At 40.6% G+C, this 16,874-nt stretch overlaps 1 protein-coding gene across 3 annotated transcripts in view; it reads right to left on the bottom strand.

Annotated features, from left to right (window-relative positions):
* dlc1 (DLC1 Rho GTPase activating protein) overlaps window positions 1–16,874 on the bottom strand; it is a 423,144-nt gene that overhangs the window by 11,488 nt on the left and 394,782 nt on the right. For all 3 annotated transcript variants that reach the window (XM_055635599.1, XM_055635607.1, XM_055635615.1), the window contains 6 exons: window positions 16,411–16,492; window positions 14,115–14,178; window positions 9,954–11,365; window positions 7,654–7,833; window positions 3,832–3,991; window positions 2,440–2,638 (listed from right to left, as the gene is read on the bottom strand). In XM_055635599.1, coding sequence (XP_055491574.1) covers window positions 2,440–2,638; window positions 3,832–3,991; window positions 7,654–7,833; window positions 9,954–11,365; window positions 14,115–14,178; window positions 16,411–16,492 — 2,097 coding nt within the window. The remainder of the gene's footprint in view (window positions 1–2,439; window positions 2,639–3,831; window positions 3,992–7,653; window positions 7,834–9,953; window positions 11,366–14,114; window positions 14,179–16,410; window positions 16,493–16,874) is intronic.

Here is a 16,874-nt window from a genome sequence, read left to right as displayed (position 1 = left end):
AATGTAAACTAGCAACTTGTCACAACAATAACCATTGATGTAGCAAAATTTATCCCGTAAATCATTTAATGTAAATGGTGTAAACCAAGGTGTAAACCATTTGATGCCTGGTCCAAAGCGAGCTGATCTCAGTCCCTAGACCATTGAATGGAGCAGGCAGAACTAAAGCTTCTAAGCTTTCAGATCAGAGATTCGGGTAATCAAATTTGGCCCCGTTCTGACTCCTGACTTGCCAACTAATGACTTCAAGGGAGAAGCAGGAAAACATTGGAAGAAGAGATAAGAAGTTTTTCAGCAATTTGAGTCCCCAGACACATTGCTACCACACTGCACATAAAAACGCTAGGCAGAACTTTGTCTTAATTTAACCCAAGAAAGAATGAAACTGCTTCCTTTTTTGTTCCAAAATGCATGGCTGGTTGAAGTTTTTATTACAAGGCTTAAGGTGATGAAACTCAGAATGACTAAGAGACCTATATAGGTGTACTTCCTTTGGGTTGTGCAGTGGGCGAAGCAGAAAATACAAGCAAATTGTTTCAGGAAGAAGGCTTGAATAAAAATCTACTGCGAGTACACACATCACTGTAAAATGATACAGCATCCACAAAATACACATCATTTTCAAAATATCCATCACGTAAAAATATTAAACAGCTTTAATATACTTACTCTGAATCAAAATGGAGCTTGTGTACATACTTAAAAGAATGACTTCCCAGACTTTTACACTTAAATTGTTTCTGAAACACCAGTGCCTAAATAGCCAAGGATACTCGCACACAAGGCTAAAGATGCCACATCATTTTGATTCAGAATAAATATGTTGAAGCCTTTTAATATTTTGAGGCGATTGATATTTTGAAAATGATGTATATTTGGTGGATACTGTATAATTTTACAGTGATGTGATATCATCAACACTTGGCCATCTTTGGGAATTTCAGAAATACCAACATAATTTTCTTTATCTGGTGGTTTACAAGTGGAAAAGTACAAGCGACAAAGCAAATTCTAATTAAATGTGTCAGTTTGTCAGGTGTTCGTGATGCGATTGTGGTGAAGGTGAAACCTAGTCTCTGCACTTCTCCAAACTACAATGACAGACAGCGGTCCCAGACTTCCGCTAGACACAAGAATCGTTTGCAAGGTCACACAGAGGTCTTGTGATTTAAACAGGACCCGGGGCACCCTCTGTCATAGATGCCTGGAAATCTTGTCAAATGCTCACAGACCACAGGCATAGTGGGAATGGGGCAGGAGGTGGTGTGGGGGCTGTAGATCAGGAAGAAGGTATTCTCCACCCACCACTTGAAATTATCTTTTACTTTTCCCCACAAAACTGATCTCTACCAAGGGAATACCGTGAAACCACTACACCAAAAATGACCGAGTTTTCAGAGTTCCTTGTGGTCTGTTGCAGGGGACTGTACATAATGTTCCTAAGAACAGATGTGCCGCAAAGGGATGTCATTTGGTAAAGTTCAACCTTATGTTGAAGGCGGAAGAGTTCATGAGAACTGTCAACATTTCGGACCCGTAACCTTAGATAGAGAACTTAGTAACATGGTTTCAGGACATTAACCTCTCCCTCAACCTCAACAAAAATAAGGAGCTAGTTAGCAAAGTCAGGAAGTGTGGTGAAGTACATGCACCAACCAGCATAAATGATGCTGAATTGGCAATGGTTGACGTTTCTTGGTGTTAATATAACCAATTATCTGTCGCGGACTAACCACATTAATGCGATTGCCAGGGCACACCAACTTCCGCCAGAATCTGTTAAGATTCTTAGAAATTATACAGATGTACCATAGAATGCATACCATTGTTGCATCACAGCTTGATTTGGGAACAACTCTTCCCAAGAAATTGCAGAGGGAATTGCAGATATAGCCAACTCCATCACATAGACCAGACCTCATATTCTCACTCTGTATCTTCCCCTAATTGCTCCATCTATTGCACTTGAGTTTAGTTTGATTGCACTTACATATGGTATACAAGATACGATTGAATAGCATGGAAAACAAAGCTTTTCACTGTACCTCAGTATATGTTACAATAACCTAATATCTAAACACTAGTATCTCCAGATCCTGGCAAAAAGTCTAGTAGAAACATAGAAATTAGTTGCAGGAGTAGGCCATTCGGCCCTTCGAGCCTGCACCGCCATTCAATATGATCATCCAACTCAGTATCCTGTACCTGCCTTCTCTCCATACCCCCCTGATACCTTTAGCCACAAGGGCCACATCTAACTTCCTCTTAAATATAGCCAATGAACTGGCCTCAACTACCTTCTGTGGCAGATAATTCCAGAGATTCACCACTCTCTGTGTGAAAAACATAGTGAAGGCTATCGACCCAAGATAAATATAACCAGGAGTATCCAGATCTAAATATTTCTGCCAGACTGCAAATTGTCTTTTATTTACTTACACTGATAGATCTGAAGAAAGGTTTCTGAAAGTTTGCTGGTCATCAATGGTTCTGGCAGGTCTCTGAAATACTGTTTCAGCATATCTGCCACGTCATAGGCGGACTGGCCTTCATAGTTTACACCATCTGCGCAAGTCTCATTCATCTGTCGCAAGGCTTGGATTCGTGACTTTACTCCAGACTTCCGGAATAACCCAACCTGTTTATTAAAAGTGTGGAGGAAAGGCTTATAAAGATCGGTCAACATCAACACCAGGGAAATAGAACAATAGATAGGAAATCCATTGGTATGGCCTCTTTATCTTTCTGAAATATACTTTTAAAAAAACCCACAAGTTAAGATTAATTAAAAAATAATTACGTTAAATTACAACTGAAAATGCATCAGGTTGATAAAATGGCAAAGTTGGCTATTGGATGCTTGCGCACATTAGCCAGGGCATAAAGAACAGGGAAATCTTTAAAGCGTTTTTGATTTGACCACATGTGGAATATTGTGGGCAATGTTCTTCAGCACACTATAGAAAAAAGCACGATTATTCTAGAAAGTACTCTGAAGGTAGTTGCATTTTGAAACCCACTGCTGAAGAAGGTCGTGGAGGCGGGTACTCTGACAACACTTTGGCATCTGGTTGAGCACTTGATTGCCTACCACATGCTGCCAAGTGGGATGAGCATGGTCTTAGAGATATACCGCACAAAAACGGGTCCTTCGCCTACTGAGATCGCACTCACCATTGGCCACCCATGTATATTAATACATTATTAATCCTATGTTTTCATCTCTCCAAATTCGCAGCCAACTCCCTCCAAGATTCTATCAATTGCCTACATTCCAGGGACAACTTAACGTGGTAAAGTAACCTAGCAACCCACACATCCTTGGGAGGTGGATAGAAACCTGAACACACAGAAGAAATCTGAGCAGTTACAGGGAGGATATGCAAACTCCACACCGACAGCACTGGAGATCACTGTGCTGAAAGCAGATAAGAACTTGCTGTTCTCCATGGACATGGTGGGCTGAAGGGCTTGTTTCTGTGCCGTATGATTAGTATATATAGAAATCAACTTTTATCAGCATTGATCAATAGATCAGTCAGCTCACAAGAGGAAACACACAAAATTCTGGAGTAACTCAGTGGGTCAAGCAGCATCTGTGGTGGGGAGGGTCAACGTGTCAGGGCGGACCCTTCTTCAGAGTCATGACCTGTGACATTGCCTACCCATGTCCTCCACAGATGCTGCCTGAACCACTGAGTTACTCCAGAAATGTGTGTTTTGTTAAATTTGTAAACCAGCATCTGCAGTTGTTTGTCTCTGCAGCTGACAAGGTGAATGTTGAAATGTGAATGTGTCGTGCTATTGGGAAGTACATGATCAGACACCGACCTGATCCAGACACTGGTTGCGGAGGTAACGCATGGCCTGCTGAATGCTCTGGGGGAGAGGGTGTCCCGAGCGCTGAACGTTCACCAGCAGTGGGACTCCAAAAACATTACGGTCCTTGTAATCAGGAACCTTGATCCTCTTCATAAATTTGGGCACAGCCCTGAAAAACAACAAGAATGGAAAAGTCTGATTAAAAATGCCTCTCATAAATTCTTGGAAAGAAACTTTATTGATTATTTAAAGGGGCAAAGTTTGAAGGAGATGTACAGGACAATAAAAGCTTTTCCTTATCTACCCAGTGAAATATTGATATTTAGTTCATTGATATTGTACATAACTGAAAATAAATACGTTGGTCAAGGGAGATGAAAAATGTCCTGAACACATCTGCAGTCTAAGGTCTTTATTTACAGTCTGCAGTAAATGGACATACCATCCTTTTATTTTATCATCTCAAGATAATTTCTCTTTAGTATCGTCCTTGAAGTACCAATATCTGATTTGCCTGTCAAATTCTCCAGGAAGGTAGGAGCAGGTGTAAGCCTCCAGCCTGTCCTTGCTGCAAAGATATACCTTTGCTTCAATATCATTCAATATTTCCAGTTATCAAAAACTTAACAAACCCAGATGTAATAGTACCAATTAATCTAGCATTGCCATTTCTGGGAGGAAGTTCCAAATTTCTACCAAATGCAAGAAGGTTCTTTATTCAACTCCTGGCTCTCATTTGGAAACCATGATCCATGATTCCAGACTCTCTTACTGGTAAAGCATTTTCTCTCTCATCACGTCATCTGAAGGATTAGTCAAATCACTCGTGAAAGTTAAAAAATTCTACAGATCTGTGGAATCAATATTTGCAATTTAATTATCGGAATTCTAATATTTGTCTGGTAACTCATAAGCTATACTCCCTCCACGGCCAATATAAATATACTCCTCTAAAGATGTAGGCAGTACTTCAGGTCTGGTCTAACCATGTCTTTGCTTTTATCCTCTTATTTCTTAGCTCACTGTCTGATTTTGACATTTAATCAGTCTGAAGAAGGGTCTGGACCCAAAACATTACCCTTTCCTTTTCTCTAGAGATGCTGCCTGTCCCGCTGAGTTATTCCAGCATTTTGTGTCTATCTTTGGTTTAAACCAGCATCTGCAGTTACTTCCTGCCCATTTTGACGGTTTAATGATCTCTTCATATTGCCCAAACTCTTTTGACCATCAACACTACCACCACATTTTCACTGGTTAATTAGTATGTAGGTCCATCCTAATTGACTGGGAACAATCTCAGTTAATCACACTACATTCTGTTTTCTATAGGTTTGCCTATTTACTAAATCCATCAAATACTTCTGTAATTTAATGCTTCAAAACTTTAGTTTAGAAATAGAGCATGGAAACATGGAAACATGCCCTTTGCTTAACCAAGTCCAAGGCAATCATTCATCACCCATTCATTCTAGTTATACCTTATTCCACTTTCCCATCCACTCCCTACATACAAAGGGCAATTAACAGTGGCTAATTAACTTACAAACAAGGCATGCCTTTAGGATGCGGCAGGAAACCAGAGCACCAGAAAGAAATACACACGGTCGCAGGGAGAATGTACAAACCTCGAACCCAGGTCTCTAGCGCTGTGAGGCAGCAGCTCTATCAGCTGCACCACTGTGCTGCCCCTAATCCTGGCTTCAAAGAATTGTTAACAAGCTGAATAGTTAAAAGCCCAACACAGATTCTGACCAGACAACAATACTCATATTCTGCCAATAAGATTATTTAATCTGCTCTGTCTAAAACCAGATTGATAATAAATTCATAAATTATAGGAGCAGAATTGGGCCATTTGGCCCATCAAGTCTACTCCACCATTCAATTATGGTTGATCTATCTTTCCCTCTCAACCCCATTCTCCTGCCTTCTCCCCGTAACCCCCGACCTCCTTACTAATCAAGAATCTATCAATCTCCACCTTAAAAATATCCATTGGCCTCCACAGCCTTCTGTGGCAATGAATTCAGCCTCCAATTCCACAAGCTTTAGCTTTAGCTGACAGTTTATTTTTTACTGAAGAAATGTTCAAGCATCTCTAGAAGTCTATACAAGTAACATCCATTTACATTCTCCTAAGTACTATGGTCAATTCCCCAAAAGCAAATCATTCCAATATGTTTTTTTAAATATCAGACAAGCAGAAAGGTCTGCTAGTCTGAAGAAGGGTTTCGGCCCGAAACGTTGCCTATCTCCTTCGCTCCATAGATGCTGCTGCACCCGCTGAGTTTCTCCAGCTTTTTTGTGTAACCAAGCAGAAAGGTCTGTTGTCCACACCACAAGTTGGGACCTGTAATCAATAATAGCAGAGAGCCCTGGGCAAAAAGCATAGATGATCCCCGTTTGATTTGTATACCAAGGCAAAATGAAATCTAATATCCCACCGTCCCTAATGATGCTACTTCGTGAAACCCTGGGTTGAATGACTGAGTTGACAATGTATGTTTTATGTAACCTGAGCTTAATTTCATTCAGCCTCAAGAGGACCAGAAGGCCCATTGACTTTTAAGATGCTGTGAGACTAATGTGAAAATTCATAGTGTCAAAGGGGAAGAAAGCACAATGAGCAACATTATTGAAAAGAAGCAAACATTTACAGCTTGTTCACTTCACGGACTCTTTGAACAGCAAACACTCCAGCAGCTGACTGAAGATATACCCCGTTGGGTTTACCTTGAAGCAGTGAAAAACATATATAACCCCCCAAAAAAAATACATACTGGGCATTTTTCAGTTGGATGCAAAATATATTATTGTTGGTGATGGAAGAAGGATCGAAACATATTTGAAGTCAAGAGCACTTCTTGGAAAAGTATATTAACAAGAGCATTGGTGAATATCGTGAAAGATCACACCAGGTCTTGCAAAGCAGTGGGAAGCAAAGTTATTATTTTTCAGATGGTCACGAAGAACTGGGCAAGCAATTAAGTGGAATAAAATGACTGAAAGTACTTGTTCTTAAAGGGCAATATATCTGGGAGGAGACGCAGTGCAAGTGAGGATGTAGGAATAAATCTCTGGCATCTTTTTAGAGTGGTTATATCCCCATCATCAATGTTCCAAAACCTAGGTTAGGCTCCAATCACCATCTAAGATGGAAACCCCGAGACTACTGCTGAAGAAGAGGAAGGGCAGGAGAAGGTCTGTGGAATATGGTCCCTTCTGCTTCACACTAATAGTGCCATGTCCCATGTGCATTTAAACAGAGGTCATGGCAGCAAGAACAATCAAATATCTTCCTCTGATCCCGATCACTGAAGCTAATGATCCAAAGTATTATGGAGATAACTGGCTTACCTTGGTAAGAATATTGAAATTTTAAACCAGGATCATTCAGGCCAATGACTCTTTAAATGTATTTATTTTCTACCTTATATTTGTCCTTAGAAACCAAAGACATATTTGTGGTTGACATTTAAGCCCCACCCTGTGCGTTCTGCAATTTAAAACTAGGTGCACTGCTGAAGGATTGCGTTTGGTAACACAGACAGATCTCAGATGATACGTTAGAGGTTAGCCTGCATTAATCATTTGTTTAGAAACAAGGAACTGTAGAAGATATTTATTACACAAAAGGACACAAAGTGCTGGGGTAACATCAGGATCGGGAAGCATCTCTTTAAAGAACAGATAGGGGTTGTTTTGAGTCGAGAAGAAGGGTCTCAACTCAAATTGTCATCTATACCAAGAGATGCTTGCTGACCTGCTGAGTTAGACCAGCACTTTGTTTCACTTTTTACTCATTTGTTTCTGCTATGCACCTGCACTCACCAATTAAATCCATGCTTGTTAGAGGGTGAATATTTCTCCATCAAGGCAGTGAGCTTCAGTAGAGAGAATTTCTGGAGCAGGTTCATTTGTGCCACTGACTGACTGTTAATCTGCAGAGAGGCTGAATTCAAACTTGGCCTGTGAGAGATCTGGAAACTGCCCCATCGTAATCTCTGCCGCCTGGTTAATTAAACAAGAAAGACATGTTAGTCAATAGTTTGATCGATTTTGTACTTTAGCAGGTAGGTCTCATTTACATAATTATTCACAAGGAGTATAATGATTTTTGGTACTATGGAATTAACATTCTAAAACCAGTAATCTGACATAGTTAAAATATTGTTTCACCGTTTTGCAACATTCACAAAATGTGTTCAAGTTTACTAGATAGCCAGGCAATGTGAAAAGCAGAGTACAGCAGGGGATTATTAAATGTTGGTTCTCAGAGTCCCAACTGACAAAATATATCCCATCTTTCCCCTCCCCACCGTCCCCCACCCCTCCCTCCAGCTTAGCATTTCAGTTCTTCCCACACGGATCGGACACCCTTGTCTCCTTTTCATCTCTAGCCTTTAGCACTCACTCCACCTATGGCCGATCAAACTCCCCTTCACCCACCCACCTATCACTTGCCAGGTAGACACAGACCCCAACTGCATGGGCCTCACTCAACCACACCTGCAACAGACCTCAACTGCATGTGGCTACCTTTGACTGAAACCAGCATCTGCTGTTCTTTCCTACATATCACTTGCCAGGCTTTATCCTACCCCACTCACTTTTCCAGCTTTCTCCTCACTTTGTGATTTGCTACAAAAGATAATTTGACATTATTTTTTTTAACGATCGCCTGAATATTATCAAGGACTGTTTTTTTTAATCATTTTAACCAAAGTCCATCTCTGGACCATGCACCAAAACATTTATTTTGATCGAGGTCAAATTTCCCAAAAAACCCATAGAAATCCCTGTTGTACATGAACACAATTTGTGCTTCCATCTTGTCTTACAATCATTCACGTTCTACCAAAATGAAACTTTCGGTCCTCTAATCTTAATTTATTTTTTTGTGGAGGAATTTCATGCTAAAGGCTTCAATGAGTTATCCACCAGTACAGCCATATTAATCAACAACTATTCATTCTGCACATTTCTCTTCTAAAGTCTCAATACTCTAACATTCCCAGGGGTGCATCTCTGACATCCAAAATTAGATTAGAGTTATTAAAAGAACAGAAAACTTTGGAAATATTCAACGTCAGCTACTGCTGTTGAAGAGAAAGAGTAAAGTTTTCAGGTTGCTGTCAAGTTCTTTCTCATCCCACAGAGGTACCCGGCCCGCTGAAGATTCCCTGCAATTTTTACTTCTATTTTAGATTTCCAGCATCTGCAGTTTCCTATTGATTGTCATTTATAGAAAATTATTGTAAAAGAGAAAAGAGAAAAATGCAGGCTGACATGTCCTACCTAGAATGCATCATTAGATAAACAAATATGACAACAAAAAATACCTGCTGGAAATTTGATATAAAACCAAATATGTTTACCACATTTATAGTTCTAAGAAAATGATATTCACAAATGTGAAAGACTGCCACTAAAAATATTATTTATCTTTTAGACATTCAGCATCTATTCATTTTGAAGAAACGGTCCAGCAATTTGCAAATTAACAGATTCACAGATTGTTTGGGTTTATTATTGTCATATGTATCGAGGTTAGGCGACAAACTTTAATCTGCATGCTATCCAATCAAATTAGGTAATATTGCAGATTAATTCAATCGTCAAACTCAAGGACAATAGATGCCTCTATTCCTCCATATGAAAGGAACAGTTGTATTTTGTTACCCTGCAGCAAGGAAACATTGTCACTGCTGACGAAGACTGATGCTGCATGCGTCTTGTAGAAAGTAACATCAAAACTAGGTGCAGGAGTAGGCCATTCAACCCTTCGATCCAGCACAGCCATTCACTATGATCATGGCTGATCATCCAGAATCAGTACCCTGTTCCTGCTTTCTCCTCATATCCCTTGATTCCGTTAGCCCCAAGAGCTTTATCCAACTCTCTTGAAAATATCCAGTGAATTGGCCACCACTGCCTTCTGTGGCAGAGACTTCCACAGATTCACAACTCTCTGGCTGAAAAGGTTTCTCCTCATCTCAGTCCTAAATAGCCTACCCCTTACTCTTAAACTGTGACCCCTGGTTCTGGACTCTCCCAACATGGGGAACAATTTTCCTGCATCGAGCCTGTAACCTCCTGCTTGTGCACTGTAGGTACAGATAACTACAAACCTATTTGTCCGTGTCAGTGAAGCACCAACACCCGAATCCCTCCTCTCCTGGATTACAGCATGCTCCTCTGCCTCATTGATGGAGTTCCCCGTGCTGTCAATGTCGCTGGGGGTGACCCTGCCGTTCTCGATATCCAGGTGTATTTGCTTGGGGGATGAAGGGCAGGGAGAAATAGAATCCATTGCCGAATCAGAGTCCCCCTCATCTGAGAGTTTCTCCGACCACTGGTTGACAATCCTCTGCAGCCCGTTGACGTGGTGAAGAATGTCATCCAGTTCGGGGAAAATGTCCTCCTCGTTCCCTAGGTCCACCAGATCTCCAGTGCTGGAGTAAAGGTGGGATCCCGGCACGTTGTCATAGATACTGAGACGGCTGCCTTGAGAGCTGCACGAGTTGCGTCTGGGACCAAAGGTGGACTCTTTTGCGCTGTCAGCACTGCTCTCCCTGGTCACGCTCCTGTGCCTGTGTCCATGAAAATGTCCATGTCGCCAGTTAACAGAAGAGCCGTCAGGGTGGTAGGGTTTGCCATTAGAAAGTGCTCTAGGAAAGGTGCCTGGCCTGTGATCCTCGGGTATGTAGAAGATTACGTCCTCCTCCATGCTCTTCTGGTTCTTTAGATTTTGCTGTCTGGTGTCATTAATCATTGATTGACTAAAAGGATCGAAGCCCTCCAAATACATTCCACTCCGCTTATTGCACGTGCTTCGGCTGCGGGTTCTGGTGACTGGGCTGGGGGTGCTAACCGCACTACTTGTTTCCGACTGGCTACTGCTGCTACTCGTTTGAGTAGAATAAGAAACACTTTGGTTTCGTGCCGTGGAAACATTGCCATTGAGTGCAGATATCTCAACGCAGTTCAGGCTTTTCAGTTTCTCCTCATCTATGCCTTCTTGGAGCACAGGCCCACTGATGACCAGGTTGTTCTTTGAAGGAAGTTTCTTTTTACTGTGGGAACTCTTAATACGCAGGCTCTCCATTCTCTTCAAGAAGCTCTTGGCCTTGGACTTTGTGTTCCGTTCAGCCTTTGCGTTGAAGGTAAAGCTGGAGGTGTCCTTTGGCGAAGGCAGGAGGCTGGGTGAACCTTCGTTTGTGTTGGAGTTCCCCGAGGAAATGACACTGATCTCAGAATTTGTCCTCCTGGCCTCCACGTCCTTCTGCAGGTTTGCTCCGCTGCTCCCCGTGCTGCTGGCACTGTGGATCGACGCCACCTCCTGCCGCTCGCTCAGATCAGTCAGTACACTCTCATGGCTCGCCGTGTTCTTCAACAATGCCTTCTCGCCGACAAGGTCATTCATCACCTCCGATGGTAGGAAAACGTCAAACTCCTCTAACCGTGACCATCGCTTGCTGTCCCTCTGGAAAGTCCACCTCCCACTGATGGCACACGGCTCATCTTCATCCGAATCTTCACTCTGTAAAGAAGCACAAGCCGTTATGTAGAGCTTGTAGAATTCAAGAGGTCAACTTCAAATTATAGCATGTGTAGGGAACAATAACAGATGCTGGTCTAAACCAAAGACAGACACAAAATGCTGCAGTAACTCAGCAGGTCAGGCAGCATCTCTGGAGAAAAGGAATAGGTGACATTTCAGGTCCAGACCCTTCTTTTTCCAGAGATGCTGCCTGACCCGCTGAGTTACTCAAGCCTTTTGTATCCGTCTTCAAATTATAATACGTAGTCTTAAGATTAAACAAATAAATTGACTAATTGTTAAGAGGGATGAATAATTCTCGCTGAAAAAAAAAATATCAGAATAGAATATCTTGCCTACATCTCTCATTATTACATCTACCTCAGGACAGCTATGTTAAGAATTTCCCATTTGCTTCTAGAGCTGGAACTGAAGATACAGGACGCATTCACAGCAGGTCTGAGAAAAATCATGTCCCCAAAGTTCCGTGGAACATCTAATAGCTGTTTTTCCATAAGATTCTGCATAGAATTGTGGACTTAAGCTTCTGCATCTGAATGGTACATTGGAAGAATTATCAGTTTCCTGCCAGCATTAAACTAGATGTATCTGTGCCCAGTAAATGGCACTGCTTGCTGAAGATTTTACGTCTAACTTAGCGTTGATGTTAGCCACATTTCACCCGATATAAACTTAAAATATTTATTTCTCATCTCTAATGATTGCCAATGAAGGAGAAGTTTTGAGTACCGTTTCACAAAACAGACAAGGCCTTTCTATCAGGAATCTTGTAAAAGAAGGTTGATTGTGCAATTCCCCTAATGGTAATGGCATACTTCCTTTGGAGCCTTATCCAATTTTGTCTATCGTGCTTGACTCCGTCCAGACTCATGTTTCTCCCAACTGTGACTAATGAGATGGCGACACATGGCCATTAAACCTCAACAGTTAGTGCCCCAGGGTCCTCCCCTGTTGCCTTTTTACAGATGACACTGCAAAGCTAACCTGGGGAGTTTCAGATCTGCTCTGTAATATAACACTGTGCCTAATTACCATTCTCAGACATCAAGCACCAACGATTATGAAGTCAGACAATATAAATTGTATGGCGACTTATTAGCATTGTAACCCAATTAAGAATCTATACTTTGCTTGTGATGTTAAAGTAGTTTGTTCTTTTTGACCATGTTTGTGATTATTTGTTTCCTAATGAACGACGGAGGGCAACACTTAATTTTATAGATTAAAAAAATAACCCCCGTTTGCTCAAACATGAAGTTTCTGTCATTTACCATCAAACCTCAAATAGGTATGGCCACTTCAAGAGGGTACTGTACCTTTGGAAGGTAAGATGATAAAAATAGTTTCTTTCCAAATATCTATTGGGACAAAAAATTGCTATTGCTAATAGTTAATGTGCTTCTCTATATCCTTGTAAAACATGATTCTGTAAATATAATTGATAGAAAGTATTATATTAAGCATTTATTTTCTCTTACCAAGAATAATGTACTAAAAATTAAGCCTCCAAAATATTGTGGATATATTTGCAAAACTCATAGTAGTTGTCAAGCTGCAGGTTTATAAATAATTTGTTCATGACAGAGTATAATTGCCATTGATAAACAAATTGCCACTGTTCTTAAATGTATGGATTATTTTGGACAATTATTCTTACAATAAAGCAAGTTCCAGTTTATTGAGTTTCTAGGACTCTCAAGCTTCTGTTTGCCCCACTTCAAGAAACACGGCAATTGATCACTCCTTTGGTAAAATTTTCATTGAACACTAAAGGCTTTTATAGAAGAGGCATCCAACAGAGTATTTAAATAATGTCACGTCCAGCAAACAGAACTATGTGAGCTGCACATACTTTTTTCTGAGACTATCCTTTATTGATATTTACATTGCGTAACAAGAAATGAGGACCCTTAAGCTGAGGCAGAGCTTTGATCTCAGACTCTCTATGTACTGAAGCTAGATGGTAGTTGAGATTACACCATGTAGTACACTTGTTTTACAAAAACTATATTTACAGAAGCAAATACCTATGTGAACTTTTATCTCCCCCAATCTCAAATCACAGTAGCTAGTTGATGACTAAATACTATAATCTGACAAGAGAAAGACGGAGAGGTAAGAAGTTCCAAGCATGGTCTGAGCATGCATTCCTATTTGAGGCAAGTCGGCACCAAAAGGAATGAGTGAGTAATTTCTGTCCTTTACTCATGCATGGGCCAGAGAGGTTCTGATTCCTTTGGCCCATTGAATGGCAGTATTGCTAGCTACCTATCAAATCTATAGACTGATGGCAGGAGCATTGCAACTGGAATGTACAGTACAGTGGAATAGTGTCACGGAAACCGAGGTGAACAGTTACCGAAAAAGAAGATAGACCCAAAATGCTGGAGTAACTCAGCGGGACAGGCAACATCTTTGGAGAGAAGGAATGGGTGATGTTTTGGATCGAGACGTCATTCCTTCTCTCTAGAGATGCTGCCTGTCCCACTGAGTTACTTCAGCATTTTGTGTCTGGTGTCAGTTTAAACCAGCATCTGCAGTTCCTTCCTACACAAAGCCTTACTTTCCATTGGTATTTTAAAGAATAATCGCAATAAATAAGAACTTTGTTATGTCTGCATTATGGGTGCCGTGACTAGTTTTAAAGATTTAAATCTAAATATTCTTGTAAGATCCAGCATTTCTGCAACATTCCTTCAGAGAGCACTCCAAACAAGATTAAACTTACCCTTTTTCTCTGTGGACTTATTTCCAGTTTCATCACAGCACATTTATTGAGGGTGTTCAATCGTCTAAAAAGGAAATGTAGATTGATTATTGATGAGCTGAGCCAAGTGCCAAATCCCACCCCCAACCTCCCTGCAGCTATTCCCTGCACCATGAATATGCGCTATCTGGTTCTTGTGTAGCCGATCTACATCAAAATGTGTGCAAGAAAGGATCCAATTAGTATCCATTATTCTCAATGGATAATCACCATGCTGTAGAGAAAAAGCAGAACAAAAGACAAATGCACACCCCAGATTGTAACACAGCCTTCATGCATTCCCCTGATAACTTTGTGGAATGCGTACTTACTTTGTTTTGAAGGGGAGGGGAGGGGGAATCTGTTTCATTCAGAATCAGTGTTTTGTTAAAGTACAATGGCATATAGAGACTCAATCTCCAAACATAATGACAATGATATCACCAAAATACTATGAATTACAAATCAATCGTGTGATTGAGAATACCATTTTCCAAAATACTGAGCAAGCTATTATCTTTATTAGTTATGAATTACAAATCACATCGTGTGATTGAGAATACCATTTTCCATTCTAGTTTGTTTCTACCTACCCACTCAGGGCTATGGAACTCCTAACTAACTCTCTTTCAGTTTTCCTCCAATAATCCTCAGATACTTTATAATCAAACTGGTTGACACGCAATGGCTGCTTCCCAATTTACCTTGACTTCCCTATTGTTCCTTTTAGCCTTGGTGGTGTCCTTTAATCGAGTTTAATTTAGTTTAGAGATACAACTCAGAAACAGGCCCTTCGCTCTGCCAAGTCCACATCAACCAGCATTCCCTGCACACTGACACAACCCTACACACATTACAAACAAGTTACAATTATACCAAGCCAATTAATTTACAAACCTGTACATCCTGCGGGTGTGGAAGGAAGCTGGAGAACCCAAGAAAACCGACGCAGGTCACGGGGAGAATATACAATCTCTGCACATACAGCACCCGTAGTCAGGCTGGAACCCGAGTCATTACCGCTACGCCACCATTTTTTTGCGCCAGCCTATGTTTTTTAGGCCCTTACCTATCTTTCGAAGTGACCTCTGTATATATCAGCAGACCCACTAATTATGTCAATGCATACTTTGTACACCTCAATCACATGCTGTCTTTTCATTGAACCACGTCTCTATGCCTTTTAAAGTTTTCAAAGTGAAAGGATTAGAAATTAACTGTTTCCAGATGTGTAGGCCTGTTGTGGATCATCTCACTTTCAAATGGTTCCAGCTGTATCCTATCAGCTTCTATATATGATTTGTAGCCTCATTATATTTTTTTTTAGATGAGGTCCTATTTCAGGTGAGGAGGAGAGTATCAAATGCTCCTTGCCACTGGGATACTAAGCGTTCCTTTTTATGCAGTAAAAATGAGAAGTAATTCCTTTTCCCTGACGTGCCGATCGTCTCCTTGTTCTGTGCAATCACACTCCTCGGGAGGCCCGATTGCTTTGATGTGGGAAACAAAAATATGAACAATCTGCCCGATAAGAATGCCTTTGATAATGATTTTGTTCAGCATTGATGTCCACACAAATCTACTGTCAGCTGCACCAGATAAGCCAAGTAGCTATAGTGGTGGAGGCGGCAGCATGGGAGATAAACAAAACAGAAGGCATTACCCCAATGAGGCACAATCTCCTCGCACAATCTCCTCAGAGCCAGGTGAGCAACAACATGCACAGATTTATTCCCTTATCAACTACACCATTTACTCTTGCAGAATGTTACAAAGTATCGAAGTGCTTCATCTTTGGGATCTGTATGGCTAATCTTTTCATGGAACCATTAATTTAAAAGCATAGTTCATAACTTTCAAGCAGGGAGTCATCAGTGGAAATAATTCTCTCATATAAAAAAAAAGAATCTCCTATTATATATGTTAACTATTTTGCTTTCACCATACAACCCTGGAAATATGCAATTTTTCCCGTACAACTTGGGAAAGGTTAATAAGCTGACAGGTCTAGAGACATCCCTTGTTATTCTTATTAGACAACTATTTTACTCGTATTAACCACTCCTGTCCAGTTAATGGCTCCATATAATCATCAGAGATCAACCTTTTTTTTTTAAAGTTCGGGCTGGAGATCAAGAGACGGGAATGGTTTAAGTATCAGTATTTGCTGATATACAGGGTGGGTTATGGAATAGAGTAGATTAAATGTTTGATTTCATATATCAGGAAGGAGCCTATCACACTTTGAACCAGAGCGGTTCCAAGAAATGACGCTTACCTGCAGAGAGATTCAATTGCATCTCGGTCCAGGAAATCGTGGTCCCTCTTCACTGATGAAATATCAATGGGAAACAGCAAATCTGTTGTGCAGTCAAAACAGATGTTTGGATTAAAGAACAGTTCAAATCAAACAAGCTTTCTTTCATGAAACAAAATTGTCTCTTGTTCTGAATCTTACAAAGTAGAAAAATAACTACCTTTCTGTAAAACTTGAACAAAATATCATTCTTTCAAGGAAGTAATTATGTGAAGACAGGATTAAAAAAAAATCTTAAAAATAATTTAAAAGAAAATTACTTTTCATATTTTTCTTTCAACTTGTCACCTTGCCTTCTCAGTAAATTCTTTACATTTAAGTTATCAGTGGGGTAAACATGATTCTGTTTACAGTAAGTGGTTTAGTGTAGTTCTTTAGTTTAGAGAAACAGCAGGCCCTTCGGCCAAGCCAAGTAGCTGAAAATT

Source organism: Leucoraja erinacea, chromosome 1 (assembly GCF_028641065.1).
Source record: "Leucoraja erinacea ecotype New England chromosome 1, Leri_hhj_1, whole genome shotgun sequence".
NCBI lineage: Eukaryota > Metazoa > Chordata > Chondrichthyes > Rajiformes > Rajidae > Leucoraja > Leucoraja erinaceus.
Note: the sequence above shows the minus strand (reverse complement) of the source record. Positions and strands in the feature narration are given on the sequence as shown.